The 14449-nt window shown below is 42.4% G+C and overlaps 2 protein-coding genes across 2 annotated transcripts; one reads left to right on the top strand and one right to left on the bottom strand.

Annotated features, from left to right (window-relative positions):
* Positions 1-233: 233 nt before the first annotated feature.
* LOC127003342 (uncharacterized) lies at positions 234-4627 on the bottom strand. Its single transcript, XM_050869859.1, has 4 exons — positions 4300-4627; positions 3576-3851; positions 2994-3176; positions 234-825 (listed from the first exon to the last, which is right to left on the bottom strand). Exons 1-4 carry the CDS (start codon positions 4577-4579, stop codon positions 602-604), a joined length of 963 nt encoding a protein of 320 aa, XP_050725816.1. The 5' UTR covers positions 4580-4627; the 3' UTR covers positions 234-601.
* Positions 4628-5745: 1118 nt separating this feature from the next.
* On the top strand, positions 5746-12680 carry LOC127003339 (negative elongation factor B-like). Its single transcript, XM_050869852.1, has 12 exons — positions 5746-5852; positions 7438-7641; positions 8170-8268; positions 8494-8682; positions 8771-8953; positions 9245-9501; positions 9887-10049; positions 10359-10433; positions 10668-10818; positions 11331-11512; positions 11888-12088; positions 12385-12680. Exons 2-12 carry the CDS (start codon positions 7537-7539, stop codon positions 12520-12522), a joined length of 1743 nt encoding a protein of 580 aa, XP_050725809.1. The 5' UTR covers positions 5746-5852; positions 7438-7536; the 3' UTR covers positions 12523-12680.
* The last annotated feature ends 1769 nt before the right edge of the window (positions 12681-14449 follow it).

Here is a 14449-nt window from a genome sequence, read left to right as displayed (position 1 = left end):
AAGTAAAAACACGATCATAAAATATTACTCCTAAAAAGAAAAAGAAATGTATTAAAAGAAGAAATATCGTCATGGGCCGGAGGTTGTGTTTGCGTGCCTGTCTTTCACCGGTGGAAGCTTGACTGGAGAATAAAGACAGACAGACAAATATTGATGTTGGCAAGTAAACACAATTATGACAGTAAATATTAAGGCAGACAAGATTAGAAAATTGCGTGTGTGTGTTATTGCTTTGCTTTATTTTGATATGTCCTGAATAGTTTACAGTTCTGTGCAGCGTGAGATAAAGAACATGGGGAAAATTTCTTAGTGCCAAAGCTGAAAATTGGGAGCAACAGAGAGAGACAGAAATAGACAGACAAACAGATAGAGACGTATAGTATATGCAAACAGATAGATGAACAGACAGCCACAAGAAGACAGAATTCCATCATTACACTTCAGTCTCAAATCAGAAATCAAATACATTACGTGTGAGCGTGGATAAAGAAAATAAAATCGTTAGCCTACTTGGACATGAAACCGCTGTCTTAGAGCGTAAATCATCATCATCATCATCATCATCATCATCATCATCATCATCCCTTTAGCCTCCCTCTCATCACAGGCCACCAAGATTAGTCTGACAGACGAGCGTAGCCTTGACATTCTTCGCCACCTTCGTGAAGTAGCCGTCGTGGAAGGCGAAGTACTCCTCTTTCTCCGCCTTCCCCGCCTGCTCTCCGGCCCTCACGCGCTCCAGCAGGTCGGGTACCAAAGGTGTGCCATCCACCCACGCCAAGGTGCCTGTCATACTCTCGTGAAGGTCCACCCAGATTATACCGTCTGGGGAGAGAAAAAAATTGGAAAGTTTCGTTTAGTCGGCGCAACATCTGTGGTCATATGCCGGAGAGAGACAGGAGGGGAAAGAATTGTAGGAGAAGGGAACAGATCCCAGGAGACGGGACACAACCCCCGATTAATACCTGGTACCCATTCACTGCTGGGTGGACAGGGGCGTAGGGTATCGGAAAAGCCGCCCAAATTGTCTGAAGAGAGAAGGATGGGAAAAGAGAGTGGAGAAGAAAGAACAAGAGCAAGATCAAGAGAAAAATGAACAAGAGCAAAAACAAGAACAAGAAGAACAGGAACTGGAAGAAGAAAAGAACAAGATGAAGAAGTGGAAAAAGAACACGAACAAAAAGAAAGAAGGTAGAGGGAGGGTTAGGCGTGGCATGGCTTGATTGTGTGTGTTTGTGTGGGCGGGAGGGGGTGTTAGGGGGAGGGGAGGGAACTTTATAGTGAATGTGGGGAGGGTGTTGCTGTGTTGGTCTTTCAAGGCTTCGTCGCACTCTCTTCGTTGTCTGTACGTCTTTTATTTATTAAGAGAGAGGATTTCTTGGTTTGCCATGCTAAGTTTTTCACTACCTCGTTTTGGTATATATGATCCAAATGATTTATAGTCATGTTAAGTTTCCATCTCTTCGTTTTAAATACATTTTTTCATCTTTTTTTTTGTCATGGTAAAAATGCCATATCTTACATATATATATATATATATATATATATATATATATATATATATATATATTTATATATATATATATATATATATATATATATATATATATATATATATTTTTTTTTTTTTTTCCATCTAATTTGTTGTTGTTGTTGTTTTTGTTTTATCATCCATTATATTTTTTTTGTCATAATAAACTTTTTTATGCATCTTTTTTACATGAGTGTTTTCAATCACTTTCCCCTCATTTCAACTTTACTAATTCGCTTTTCATTCGGTTTCATTGCTTCTCGTCTGCGTTTTACCATTTACCTTCCTTTTTGTTCAGTTTGTTGGGAACCTTCCAGAGAGCACAACGATACCTGTGCTCCCAGTCCCAGGAACAATCAATCATCGAGAGGAATAAGAAGGGGACAGGAGGTGAGGTAAGGCTTTGTGGGGCTAAAACGTAGGTGGGAAGGAGGAAAGGAAAGGAGCGGGGCAGAAAAGGGAGAAGAAAGGTGGTATAAGAAAAGTTAAACAAGTAGAGAAGAGGAGTAAAGCAGATACAGAGAGGAGACGAAGGAAGGTAGACAGGAGAAAAGTGATAAGGTAGAAACAGAGAAGAGACAGCATGAGAAGGTAGACAGGGAGGAAGAGAGAGGAGACGATAGGAGAAGGTAAACAGGGAGAGGAGAATGGTAAGGGAAAAAGAGGAGAGATAATAGGATAAGATAGACAGGAAGAATAAAGTGATGAGGTAGAACATTAGTGAGACAGAGGAAGGTGGCAGACTTAATACAGGTCGGACAGGCGAAGGGAGAGGACAGGTAAAGGGACGTGGAGGTAATGGCATAGGTGAGACAGGTGAAAGAAGTAGGGAGGAAAGGTAGAGACAGGTGGAGGTAATGGAGGAAGAAGAATAACAATAGGGGTTTTGGAGATAGCGTGCCTTCGCCCTCAGGAAAGAATAGAGTTGAATGTCAGAAGAGAAGGTAGTGCAGGGTGCGTGTGAGTATCTGGAGAGTTTTGCGCCTTTATTCTTATTGTAGTAGTAATAGAAGTGGTAGTAAAAGTAGTAGTAGTAGTAGTAGTAGTAGTAGTAGTAGTAGTAGCAGCAGCAGTAGTAGTAGTAGTAGTAGTAATAGTAGTAACTGACTTAAGCTTTTCGGTCACCCCACCTTCACACACACCCAAAAAAATAATAATGAAATGTAAAAAATAGAAAATAAATACAATATACATTAATAAAGTAAAAGAAAATAAAAACTGAAGCTTGAAAATAAAGACAGCAACGAAAACTAAACATCTAAATAAAAAGGAACAAAAAGAAAATGAGAGGCAATAATTAATCAACCTATCTACGTCAGAAAATACGAACTATCATTTATTTTGCGTCCTGTCTTCTCTAGGTTGGTGGAGCGCTGGTGTGGAGTGTCCTATAAGCGTTTAGATATATCGTAATCATATTAACACAACATCATAACACCGCATAACACCACAACCGGCTTACTTATACGTGTGGTGAGTTCGACGAGGTACTGGTGCTGCTCCATAGTCTTGATCATCGGTAAGCGGTGCCCCGGGACTCGCTTACACACATCCCCCGCCTCCCTGAACCTCACCTGCCTCTCGCCCACCAGGTACAGCGGCCCGCCATCAAGGGACGTGTAGTGGCCATGGTCCTTAAGAGAGGCTACAGGTGGTACAGGTGAGAGAGAGAGAGAGAGAGAGAGAGAGTTAATTCGTGGCTCGTGGTAAATTTGGATATAAGTAATTAAATCAAGGTCTAGACGAACTCATATGGCTTGTGTCTGCATAACAAAACATCAAAAGAAGAAGAAAGAAAGAAAGAAAGAAAAGAAAAAAAGAAGAGTAAACGGAAAATAAACTGAAGAAAACACAGAAGATATAAAAGAGGATAAGGAGTAAGAGCAAGAAGAGAGAGAAAAAGAAAAAAAAAACATGCACACACCATCAAACACACAAGCACACACCAACAAACATACAAGTAAACACCCACAAACAAATACACAAACACAAACACACAAACAAACGCACCCTCCCACAAACACGAACAAGCACAAACACCCACCCGTCCAGAAGTAGTAGACAGCATCAGGATCAGAGTGGAATGTACTGTTGTCTGGACTCTTGGTAAGTAGGCGACACTCCACACCTCGATTAGCCCGCCCACTCCCCGCCCCTTCACCTCGCATGGCCGCCTCCTGTCCACCCCTCGCAGATCCACCATTCACAGTCCCTTCACCCGCCATCCTTTCCCCGTCGTCATCCGTCATATCAATCGCCTCTGTCAGCGCCACCGCCCCTTGACATCCTGGTTTTGCTAGACAGGCCATGCGACACGTGCCTGAAAGGGTGAGAAACATAGGACACATAACATAGGAACCTAAGAACATAAGTAGTCTGCAAGGGGCCGGTAGGGCTATACAAGGCAGCTCCTGTAAACCTAACCTCACTATCCATAAATTTATCTAACCACGTCCTCGAATGCATCTTTCGTATTGGCACTCACAACGTGACTGCCAGGTCTGTTCCACTCACCCACCACTCTGTTGGTAAACCTCCGCCCCTACTAATAAAAATACATTGATGAAAGACTTTTTTATATGTACAAACAGTGACAGGATGCATTGAAAAAGACTAGATCAGAAAAAGGAGAGAAGCAATAAGGCGTAAGGTGTGAAGATAGAAATAAATATGGATAGAAAGAAAAGGGCGAAGGAAAAATAAGTAACCTAAATGAAAGTAAAAAAGAGAAGAGAGAATAAAGAAGACCGCAAAACACAGCAACTCACATCTATTTTTCGTGTGTATAACGTCACTGATGTCTTCAGGGTCGTTCGTAGCCCAGCCCGGAGCCACGATGAAGTCACCAAACGCGAGACTGTGAACGTAGGCGATGGGAGGGGGGTTCGAAGTGGTGGTGGTGGGGTAGTTTGGAGTGGCGGTGATGGGGGAGTTAGGAATGGTGATGATGCTAGACGATGACCCAATACCAAAAACTTCAACGCCCTGTCCACCCACCCACACCACCGCCACCATCACCATCACCTCCGCTGCCCTCGCCATACCCATCTCCCCTGAAGTAACAGGTAACTCGAAGTGCAAGACAGGTGAATAGGATACCTGGAATTGAGAGTTGGAAATTAATTAATAAGCGTCCACAGGTAAATACAAATATGCACCTGCGTAAACTTAAATAACATGTAAGTGATAAAAATAGAAATGTGATATTACGAAATTGTTATATATAGAACATGAGGCGAATTTGTATGTTATTATTATTGTTATTTTGTGTAGTACATGTAGCATTTACGAGAGAGAGAGAGAGAGAGAGAGAGAGAGAGAGAGAGAGATTTGGCTCTACCTGACAATAATATGACCACCCAACCAACACGTATGGAGCCACGGCTTTTACTGCCACACGATAGTGACCATACAGTCCCAGAGAGAGAGAGAGAGAGAGAGAGAGAGAGAGAGAGAGAGAGAGAGAGAGAGAGAGAGAGAGAGAGAGAGAAAATTACACGTGTCTGTGAGTGCATCAATTAAGGTCTGGCGTTGGGAGGTCTTTCGTGGCTATGTAGTTCTCTTCCTGGTGGACTCGTCTGTGTCCTGAGAACCTGAATGAGTGAGGACAAAAGGTGACACACACACACACACACACACACACACACACACACACACACACACACACACACACACACGTTGCCAGCTAGGAAAGTTAGCTAACCATGTTGTAATTTATAATTTCTTTACATGACCAAAGAAGTAGACCAATGCAAAACCCCATTATTTGTCCTATTTCCTAAGAAAAGATAGACTGATTGCATTTTATTTCCTATCAGCCATATCCAAAAGTTTTTTTTTCAAAAATTCTTTAGTGAGCCGATCAGACTCACTCACTGCCTCCAACTCAGCCTCTCTACTTGATTTTTTTTTATTTGCGCTCCGGTGGGATGCTAGAGCGTATAGATTCGAGACCTGCCCGGTGCCATTGGGAGTGGAAAGGTGGGCTCTTTCCGACACACCCAGCCCCGTTGTTGGGCCTCCTCCCTGAAAGAATATGGGATCTCTCTACCAGCCATCTGGGTGGGTGCGCGGCATGCACCGCCTTCCTCCCTTGGGGTAGCCTGTATCCCCAACGAAAAGAAAAAAAAATTTAAAGCAAGCAACTGATGCATGCCAATGCCCACTCTTTTTCAGTGGATTTCATGCTTCTATCGTTTGCAATAATAGATAAATACAACAAAACAAGAGTCAAGGGACCCCGCGGCCAAACCTTTACACACGCGCCGCAAAGTTTGTCAACACGGCTGCGGGGCGCGGGGCAGGGGCGGGGCGGCCACAGGTAAACTATCACTAAATACCATCCTTCTCACACTCCTTTATTAATTACAACCTTGCCACGCCTTTGTGCTCACTTCAGAGGTTCGACTGGTATGATATAAGTGTGCTGGAGGCTGTGGGTGTCTTCAACAAGGCCTGGCTGTTGGCGGTGGCTGCTGGCTTCGGTTTGTCCGCCAAAAATGCTGAGACGTCCCACACTGGCTTTCCTTATTTCCATCCTGTTTTAGCAGCTCTCCGTGTGTTTATTGGGAGCCTGCCAGCGCTCTTCACCCACCTAGGATGATAAACGATCAAAACATGTATTAAAACGAACTCATTAGTTGTTTGGAGTCGTCACGAGACATTTTTTTTCTTTTTTTAGCCGCCTTTGTCCCTTGTGACGTGATCCCAGTCCCTCCCGCCCCCTAAAAAGTAGCTAGTGTGTGTGATGTGGTTTGTAAGTTGCCCTGCTTGTTATGAGTTGCCCATTTACTGACTAGGTTATTTATTGAGCGACGATAGGTTACCTCACCAGCAATAGGTTGAAATTTGGGCACTATTCCAGAAGCACACCAGTCTCACTGTAAGGGATGCCTTCATGCTCCATGAACTACTTTGGGCACTTAAAACACAACCATATTGCTTTCCGTTGCAAATTACTTATTTCTGATTTTTTTTATATTTTATTTTTATTTATTTTTTTTTTTATATAGTCTTACCTGGATTTCTTGCCTGAATGGGAACACGCCCCATCCAAAAACTGTGTGATGTCTCCAACCAAAACTGCAGCTGATGAATTTCCATGAAGATGGTCAGATAGTTGGCTAATATGACATCACAAGATAGCACGGACAACTACTAGTTTTTAATACCCAGTCAATAACAACAATCCAAACAAAACACCCAAAGAACAACCAAACCACGTGGCAAATTAATCAAACTCGTATAAGATCTGCCCAAAATGCTTGCCCACCTGGCGCTTGAAGGAATTCACTGAGATGATTGAAACAACAGAATCCGGCAAACTGTTCCAAATGTTAATCACTCTCAATGAGAAGAAACGGGCTCTTACATCACTGTTACAACAGGGGACAAAAAGTTTATAGGAGTATAGGAGTATAGGAGTATTGCAATTTCTCATCAGCAAATGATCAAGATTTGGACAAAGTCCTTTTACAATTTTAAATACCATAATAAGATCAGCTCCGATCAGTCTGCCTTTGATCGAGTAGAGACTCAGTTGCGCGAGACGATCCCTGGGGGAATAATTCAAGGGATTTACTTACTTCAGTTTATTACAGTTCAATAGTAGGGCACAGGTCAGGTATGATAGGTTTGTTCAGGCCAGGTTAGATTAGATTACATTTAGTTTGGTTACATTTAATTGTTTATGATAAATGCATGATGCACTTCTTGCCGAGCTGTTAGTTGTTGTCAGTGGCAGCTAGCAGTCCAGTGGGTGTCCTACTAAATTAGCACTGATAAGTTCCAATGCGCTAGGTTAGGTTATGGGGGCAGTTGTGTGTTGTACAGTATATATAATATTGCCGATAAATATTTATTGTCATAGATCCTGTGACATAATCCAAGTATCAATATATCCACAGAACTACAAGAAGATATAAGTGCCTCGTGTTGCTGTGTGAGGCTGTGGGTGAGGTGCGGTGTGAGGTGGCGGCAACAGCACGACCGCCACCAACAACAACATGGCTGGGTTTGGCTTGGAGGAGATTGGCATCCCTGGAGGGGTGTACTTGAAGGAGTCCCTCACCCAGTGCACGGACCCACTCAAGGCCATCGAGGAGTTCCAGGTGAGCCACAAGTGACATTCACATAAGTAATGGGAGGTCTTATGTCATTTATAGCTTTTGAGGTTTAACCCGGTAGCTGTGGCGATCATGTTTCTTAAGACCCCTCTAAGCAAATTAATGAGAAAAAATCATCACTTACACAAACCATTATATTACATGTATCAATGCATTTGTGATCAAATATATATATATATATATATATATATATATATATATATATATATATATATATATATATATATATATATATATATATATATATATATATATATATATATATATATATATATATATATATATATATATATATATATTTATTTATTTATTTATTTTGGGGGGTTTATGTAATGGCAAAAATTTGGCCCGTCACTGGTACGTGGTAAAGCCACATATTTGGCCTGTCACAGCTACCAGGTTAATGGCAAAGATGGGGTTGGTTGGTCCTTGGGAATGATAATTAAGCTTCTGTATATTCATGTAGCCTTTCTGGTTTTGTTTGCAAGGTGTTTTATAAGCATGTTGTTACAGGTTGAGAATGGCATCCTTCTGCCCTCACTGCGGCCGATGCTCCACCTGCTGGATCTCCACGGGGTCAAGCGCCTCGACTTCCACAACTCCATCATGGAGGTGAGGCTCCAGGGGTGGGAGCAGAGAAGTTGTTTGAGATGCAGTCAATATATGGGTCCCCACTCAAGCATTAGAAAAACCAAGGACTTGCTGTATTTCTATGTTAATGTTTTTGCTTAATTTTGTTAGCAATAAAGGACAGACACAAAAATATAGGTATGCATATTATCATTTGTTGATAATTAGCTCTAACTCTAATATTTTCTGGAATTTCTTTTCTCACAGGAGCTAAGAGACAAGCTTATCTCACAAATCAGTGAGCTTGGTAAGAGAGAAGGAAGAGAAAGGGACCGTAAGCTGAAGGAGCTGCTGACCAAGAGCTTCCCCGTCATCAAGATCAAGGCACTGCGGCCCGTCGTGATGTGTATCCTCAAGCACATGTCACACGTCGAGGACAAGTACCTCAAGATCCTGGTGAGTGGGTGAAGTCTCATGAAGGGTTGCCAATTAGTACTCACCATCCCAGTCAGTACTCACAATGTGTTTTCCCGTGGCCTTGCAGGTGAGGGATAGGGAGCTCTACGAGGCGTGTGACACCGAGGTGAAGCGTCAGATCTGGAAGGATTCCCAGGCACTCTTTGGAGACGAGGTTTCTCCGCTCCTCACGGGCTACATCACCAGCAAGGAGGACACACTCTTCAACGTGGAGAACCTCAACAACCTCTTCTTCAGCCCCTCCCCAAAGGTAAAGGACCAGGAAGGTGGGAAATCAAAGATCCCATATTCAAGACATTTATTATTCTTTTTATTGATTAGTTTGTATAATTTATTTACTCTTTTTTTTTTCCAGTTATATATTTTCTGTGATTTTCAGTTATCTTTGTATTCTAGAAGGTAGCTACAAGTGATACTGCTGAATTAGAATGGTGTGTACTTCTAATATCGTGTTGGAAATTGGAGTTTTATCAGTGAACATGATAATGAGAAAAAGCTTTTATTTTTATTATATTACTAATACATAAATTTCTCCCTTCAGGCAAGGCGACAGGGTGAGATGGTGCAGAAGCTGGTGCACATGATCGGCAAGAACGTGAAGCTGTACGACATGGTGCTCCAGTTCCTCCGGACACTGTTCCTGCGGACACGTTTCATCCACTACTGCTCCCTGCGTGCTGAGCTGCTGATGGCTCTGCATGACAAGGAGGTGCATGACATCATCGCCGTCGACCCCTGCCACAAGTTCACCTGGTGCCTTGACGCCTGTATCAGGGAGGGGAAGGTGGATGCCAAGAGGTGAGGGGCACAGCTTGCTCAGTGGGTGGGTTAGTTTGTGTGAGCGTGTGATGGCATATGTACTTATATGCGTGTGTATAAATGCAAGAGTGCATACATACATGGACATGTACATAGGCCAGCAATACAGAATGGAGAGCCAAGTTGACATGCACCAACTGGTATACCTCCCTGACTTACCTCTAACTGATTAATTAAGGGAGTACCTGATGAAGAGATGAGAGTGGTTGGGCAAAGGATGTGAAGCAGGGAAGGAAAGATTTGATGTAGATTCATCACCCAAGTTGAGACTTTTCTTCCTTTAGTTACCCCCTTGAGGCAAACTCCAAGAAACCATTAAAGTAGAGAAGATAGGATGACATCAATGTTTCCTATGCCGTCACAGGTCTCGAGAGCTCCAAGGGTTCCTGGACAGCATACGAAGGGGACAAGAGCAGGTGCTGGGAGACCTGTCCATGATCCTGTGTGATCCGTATGCTATCAACTTCCTGGCCAACTCAGTGGTCCGGCTACTGCAGCACCTCATGAATAATGAGGCCATGCCGAGGGTGAGGACAACTTGAAGCATGGCAGAAAATATAGTGTAGAGTAATTGCTGATGTAAAAGTAGTTATGCTGTAGTAACCCAGCCAGTGCAAAAAGCAACCAAAAACCCACTTGTCCATCGATTACACTTATTGGCTCTGGCTTCCTATCTTGTTGGTCATGATTTTATTCCAACCCACGAAACATGCTCATCTTTAATAGTGAGAAACAAGTTTGTCTTCTTATGAAATTTTAAAGAATTCTACAGCTTTAATGTTTATAGTTTAAGGTACATTAGAAACCAAAACAAAAAACATAACTTTATATTCCAGGATAACTCAGTGTTGGTACTGATGCTGAGAATGTTGGCACTGGGGCTGCACAGCTGGGACATGATTGAGAGCCAGGTGAGAATACAGTGTTTGTGGGTAAAGAGTAATAAAGAGGAAAATGAGGCCAGTGGCAATAATTAGGAGGGGATAAGGAGAAGAAAAATGATAATGAATGTAATTAGAAGGGAGAAAGAGGAGGTTAATAGATATATAGACAAATATTCATATTATCTGAACATCATTCTTTATTCAACTGACTTCCTGTTTTGATGGCTCCCTACTGCTGTGCTTTTCCTGCATCTGTTTCAGCTTTTCCGGGAGCCTAAGCTGGACCCACAGATTGTGACCAAGTTCCTGCCTGCTCTTGTCTCCCTCATGGTGGATGATGACGTGCGGCGCCTCAACGCTCGGCTGCCCCTGGACGAGAGGGAATCTGCCATCACTATCATTGAACACTCAGGTACAGAAACAGGCCATATGTGTTCTTGTATCATTATTGTACCCTCTTTGTCTTAGTCATCAAATTATAGCAACTATTTTTTGCTCCAAACATAATAACTTGCATTTCAGGAGCTTATAGAAACTCTGATAGTAATGACTCTATCAATGATTCGTCTTATTGTCTTACATGTCCTTGATTCTGCAAGACGTAAAAGCTGCAGTAATCTTTGTCATTGGTTTCAATACTCATTATCAGGAGTAGTTTAGTTCTATAGGCCTACCTCAGACTGTCTGTCATGGTCATGCAGCTCTGAACTATCAAACATTTCTGGTTGTTCTCAGATTATTTCCAGAGCAACTCACCAAGCTGGCAACTGTCTTAATCTGTATTTTTTATATACCTGACCTGATTGACCCCCATTGGCTCTTTTGATCATAGCTTCAATGTTGCAAGCAAATTAGTTTTCTCAACTAATATAATAATTGGGCACACAAACCATGCTTCTCCAGTAATACTCATGTCCTCCTCAGGTCCTCCACCGGATGCCTACCAAGCCTACCTTCAGGAGAGCAGCGTGGCGTGCATCCTGGCCATGTACTACACCCTCCACACAGCCACACGCAAGGACAAGACAGCGCTCATGAGAGTACTTGGGACACTCGCCACTTGCCACCAGGACCGTGCCTTCCAAGACACATTCCTACACTCCCTGGTAAGTGTCCTGTCCTACTGTTGGCCTCCACCATACACTGAAAACTGACTTAGACATACTTTATTGTCATGCATTCTGGTAGGTTTTTGTAATGAGTGTGTTTTAATGTTTATGAAGGAGGGTGTGTGTGACTTAGAAAATGTTGCCATTTAACCATTAAGTGTACAAATAGGATCAATTACAGTCATGGCAGTGCCCCCCATGAAGGAATATCACAGAATAGGCATCAGAAGAGATATTTTTAGATCACAAGTCTCCTCATGCATTGACACACCCTTTGACTCTTTTCTCATGATAGTGTCTTGGAACATTCATTCAATTATAGTTTTCTGTGCTGCGTCTGTACAGTTAAATAAAGATATTCTCCTGCATCAGGTGGCTGCCTTAATTCCCATGGCTGAGGACTTTGCAACAGAGGATTTCTGCACGGTGGTGTTTGACGAGTTCTTCTTTACAAACATCAACCGAGAGAATGTGATGCGGCATGTGATCAAGCTGGTGTGGTACATCCACCCAAAGTTGCCGCCGGCCCGCCTGGACACCCTGCAAAAGGCACTACAGCCTGGCCCTCACCAGGTGCAGCACGCTTTTCATTGTTTACCTTCTCCACAATTCCCCTTCAACAATACCACAGCACCTTGTTCTTTCTCTAGTTTGATATTGTTTTTGGATCTATATTAATGTCAATAGCATCAGCAGGATTTTTGGTGACACCTGTAATCTGTTATTTTGGATTCTCTTTAATTTTCATGAGGAGTAACTTTTTAATTTCCCTAACTAATGTGTACATACTTTCCATTCATTATTCTCCCTAAAGAATCTCAGCAGGTTTCTCTGCCTTCCTTTCTGTAACACACCACTTTCTGCTGCAGGGTGAGGCCATCCAGGGCCTGTACGAGAAATTCCAGGCCAGACTTCGGGAGTTCCAGGATGTTCAGAACCAGCCCACGCCAATGACCGAGATGGACTCCCCACTCATGGCTGTGCCCACTCCTGCCCCCATACAGTAGTCTCCCTCCACCCCCTCTCCCTCTTTCTCTCTCTGTTCACTTATTTTCTGCACCTCAGATAACAAATTATAACAAAGCCCTGGACGTACATGCCAGTGTAGGCATGTGAAGTCCTTAAACCTAAAATTTATGTAAAAAAAAAAGTACATTTTCTTTACTCTAACTTTTTTATTGTCCCTAAAACACTGCCTCTAAGGAAGGTGGAATGAGGAATGGGGGATATTATTGAGAAATGAGAACTATACATTTGGAGAAGAAGTATGCCTAAGTTTGTCCTTTACAGGTATGTGTGTGTATCTTCCCTTTCCTCAATCATCTCCACCCTGACTTATGACTGAGCTTTGAGGCAGTTTAGGATCCCTTGGACAAATGCAACATAAATGACATCTATAAACCTCACTTTTGTATATTATATGTTGTGTGTGTGAATTTAGATACTTGTATGAATGTGTTTTTGTAATCAGTATACCATGTGAAAAAATAGCTGACAAAAGTTTGATAAAATAAAGTAAAGAAAAAAGTTATTGGATTCTATAGAAGAAAAATGCCCACTAGCCAAAACTTGGGGAGGAAAAGAATATTCCACGTGTTCTATTGTGTTTTTACCATGTGATTTATATTTATTTTTCATATCGTGTTTTTTAGGAAGGGGATCTGCAGTAATAGCAAATAAGAAGTAACACAGAACCTTACGTATTACAAAGTATCTGAATAAGCTGTTATCATCATTTTCACTTCATTTACTTCACTGGTGATGATAGGGACCAGATAAGGAGCAGTCTGAAGTTCAGTGAAGTAGAACGAACAACTAGTTGGACACGGGTAAAGAAACACTTGCGTTCGTACCTATGAAGAGAGGCTTATTGTTTTGTATAATTATGCAGCTGTTGATACCATTGCACCGGTACTGGCCATATCAGTGAAAAATATATGACAGAAACATCATCGAAGTAGAGAATCATTATTATAGCGAATGAACCACGAAACGAAAGATACGAAGCGTTCCGTTTGGTGGGTTCGAAACTGCAAACCTAGCGCCGCCAAAATTAGTTTGCTGCGTGACGCTGAGGCGGGTGGATTTGCGGTGGCGCTGGTCCTGTCGGGGCGACACACCTGTTCTAGATGAAGGTAAGGGTGATTGCTGAGGACAAGTAGCATCTCTCCCGAAGGAAGTATACAAGTTTATATTCACCTGCCAATTAGTGACTAATATTAAGTATGATTCTTTTTAAATCTCGATCCCCAAAGTTATATCTACGTACCTTTTCTTTTTTTTTTTTAGCTTGTCTACTGCAAGTTTTTTTGTGAAAACTGGAAAATATGAAAAAAATTAAGTGCACCTTAAATATGTTGAATTATATAGTGTAGAAACGTCGGGTCACGTAGATCAAGAACGCTCGTTTGCCCCTGTTGGGCGTTTCGCCAAGGTTGTGGACGAGTGATAGTTGTGGATGAGTGGTGGTTGGGCCGCTTGAGGGCGAGGTGGAGAGACCAAGAGGGGCAAACGAGCGTCCTTGATGGCCGGCATTGGCCGCTAGTAACCCGCCGATGCTTGACAAAGGAAGTGATGAAATTTTGTTGTTGGTCGTGGTGCTGGGAGAATGTGTTTAGTTTTGTTCCATGGCATTTTCAGGCCCCGTTGACGCCCTCGCCATTGGCGCCTCTCCTATTTTTTCCCATAGCCATGGTTGTTCGGCTATTAGTTTTTTTTTTTTTTTTTCATCAGAGGGGGGAAGGGGGAGGGGCAAGAGGAGGAAGAGGATTGTTCTATTACTTTTTTTCCGGATAAGTTTGATTTATCGGTTTATTTTATTGTAAGCGAGATATGCTTTGAGTTGTGCTGATTTGATAGAGTATACTCAAAATTATGTCATAGATGCTTTTTGTGCTTTTGTTTGCCGATGCTTCTAGAAGATTGATTTCGTAA

The sequence above is a fragment of the Eriocheir sinensis genome, chromosome 25, assembly GCF_024679095.1.
Source record: "Eriocheir sinensis breed Jianghai 21 chromosome 25, ASM2467909v1, whole genome shotgun sequence".
NCBI lineage: Eukaryota > Metazoa > Arthropoda > Malacostraca > Decapoda > Varunidae > Eriocheir > Eriocheir sinensis.
This window is presented reverse-complemented; position numbering and strand designations above follow the sequence as displayed.

Bases quoted from the DNA above. Each gene is read 5' to 3' on its own strand.
- LOC127003339 (XM_050869852.1), top strand. From the start codon at position 7,537: ATGGCTGGGTTTGGCTTGGAGGAGATTGGCATCCCTGGAGGGGTGTAC. The intron at 8,683-8,770 runs GTGAGTGGGTGA...GTGGCCTTGCAG, and splicing joins ACAAGTACCTCAAGATCCTG to GTGAGGGATAGGGAGCTCTA. The intron at 11,513-11,887 runs GTAAGTGTCCTG...CTCCTGCATCAG, and splicing joins ACACATTCCTACACTCCCTG to GTGGCTGCCTTAATTCCCAT.
- LOC127003342 (XM_050869859.1), bottom strand. From the start codon at position 4,579: ATGGGTATGGCGAGGGCAGCGGAGGTGATGGTGATGGTGGCGGTGGTG. The intron at 3,852-4,299 runs GTGAGTTGCTGT...TCACCCTTTCAG, and splicing joins TATACACACGAAAAATAGAT to GCACGTGTCGCATGGCCTGT. The intron at 3,177-3,575 runs GTGGGTGTTTGT...TACCACCTGTAG, and splicing joins TGTCTACTACTTCTGGACGG to CCTCTCTTAAGGACCATGGC.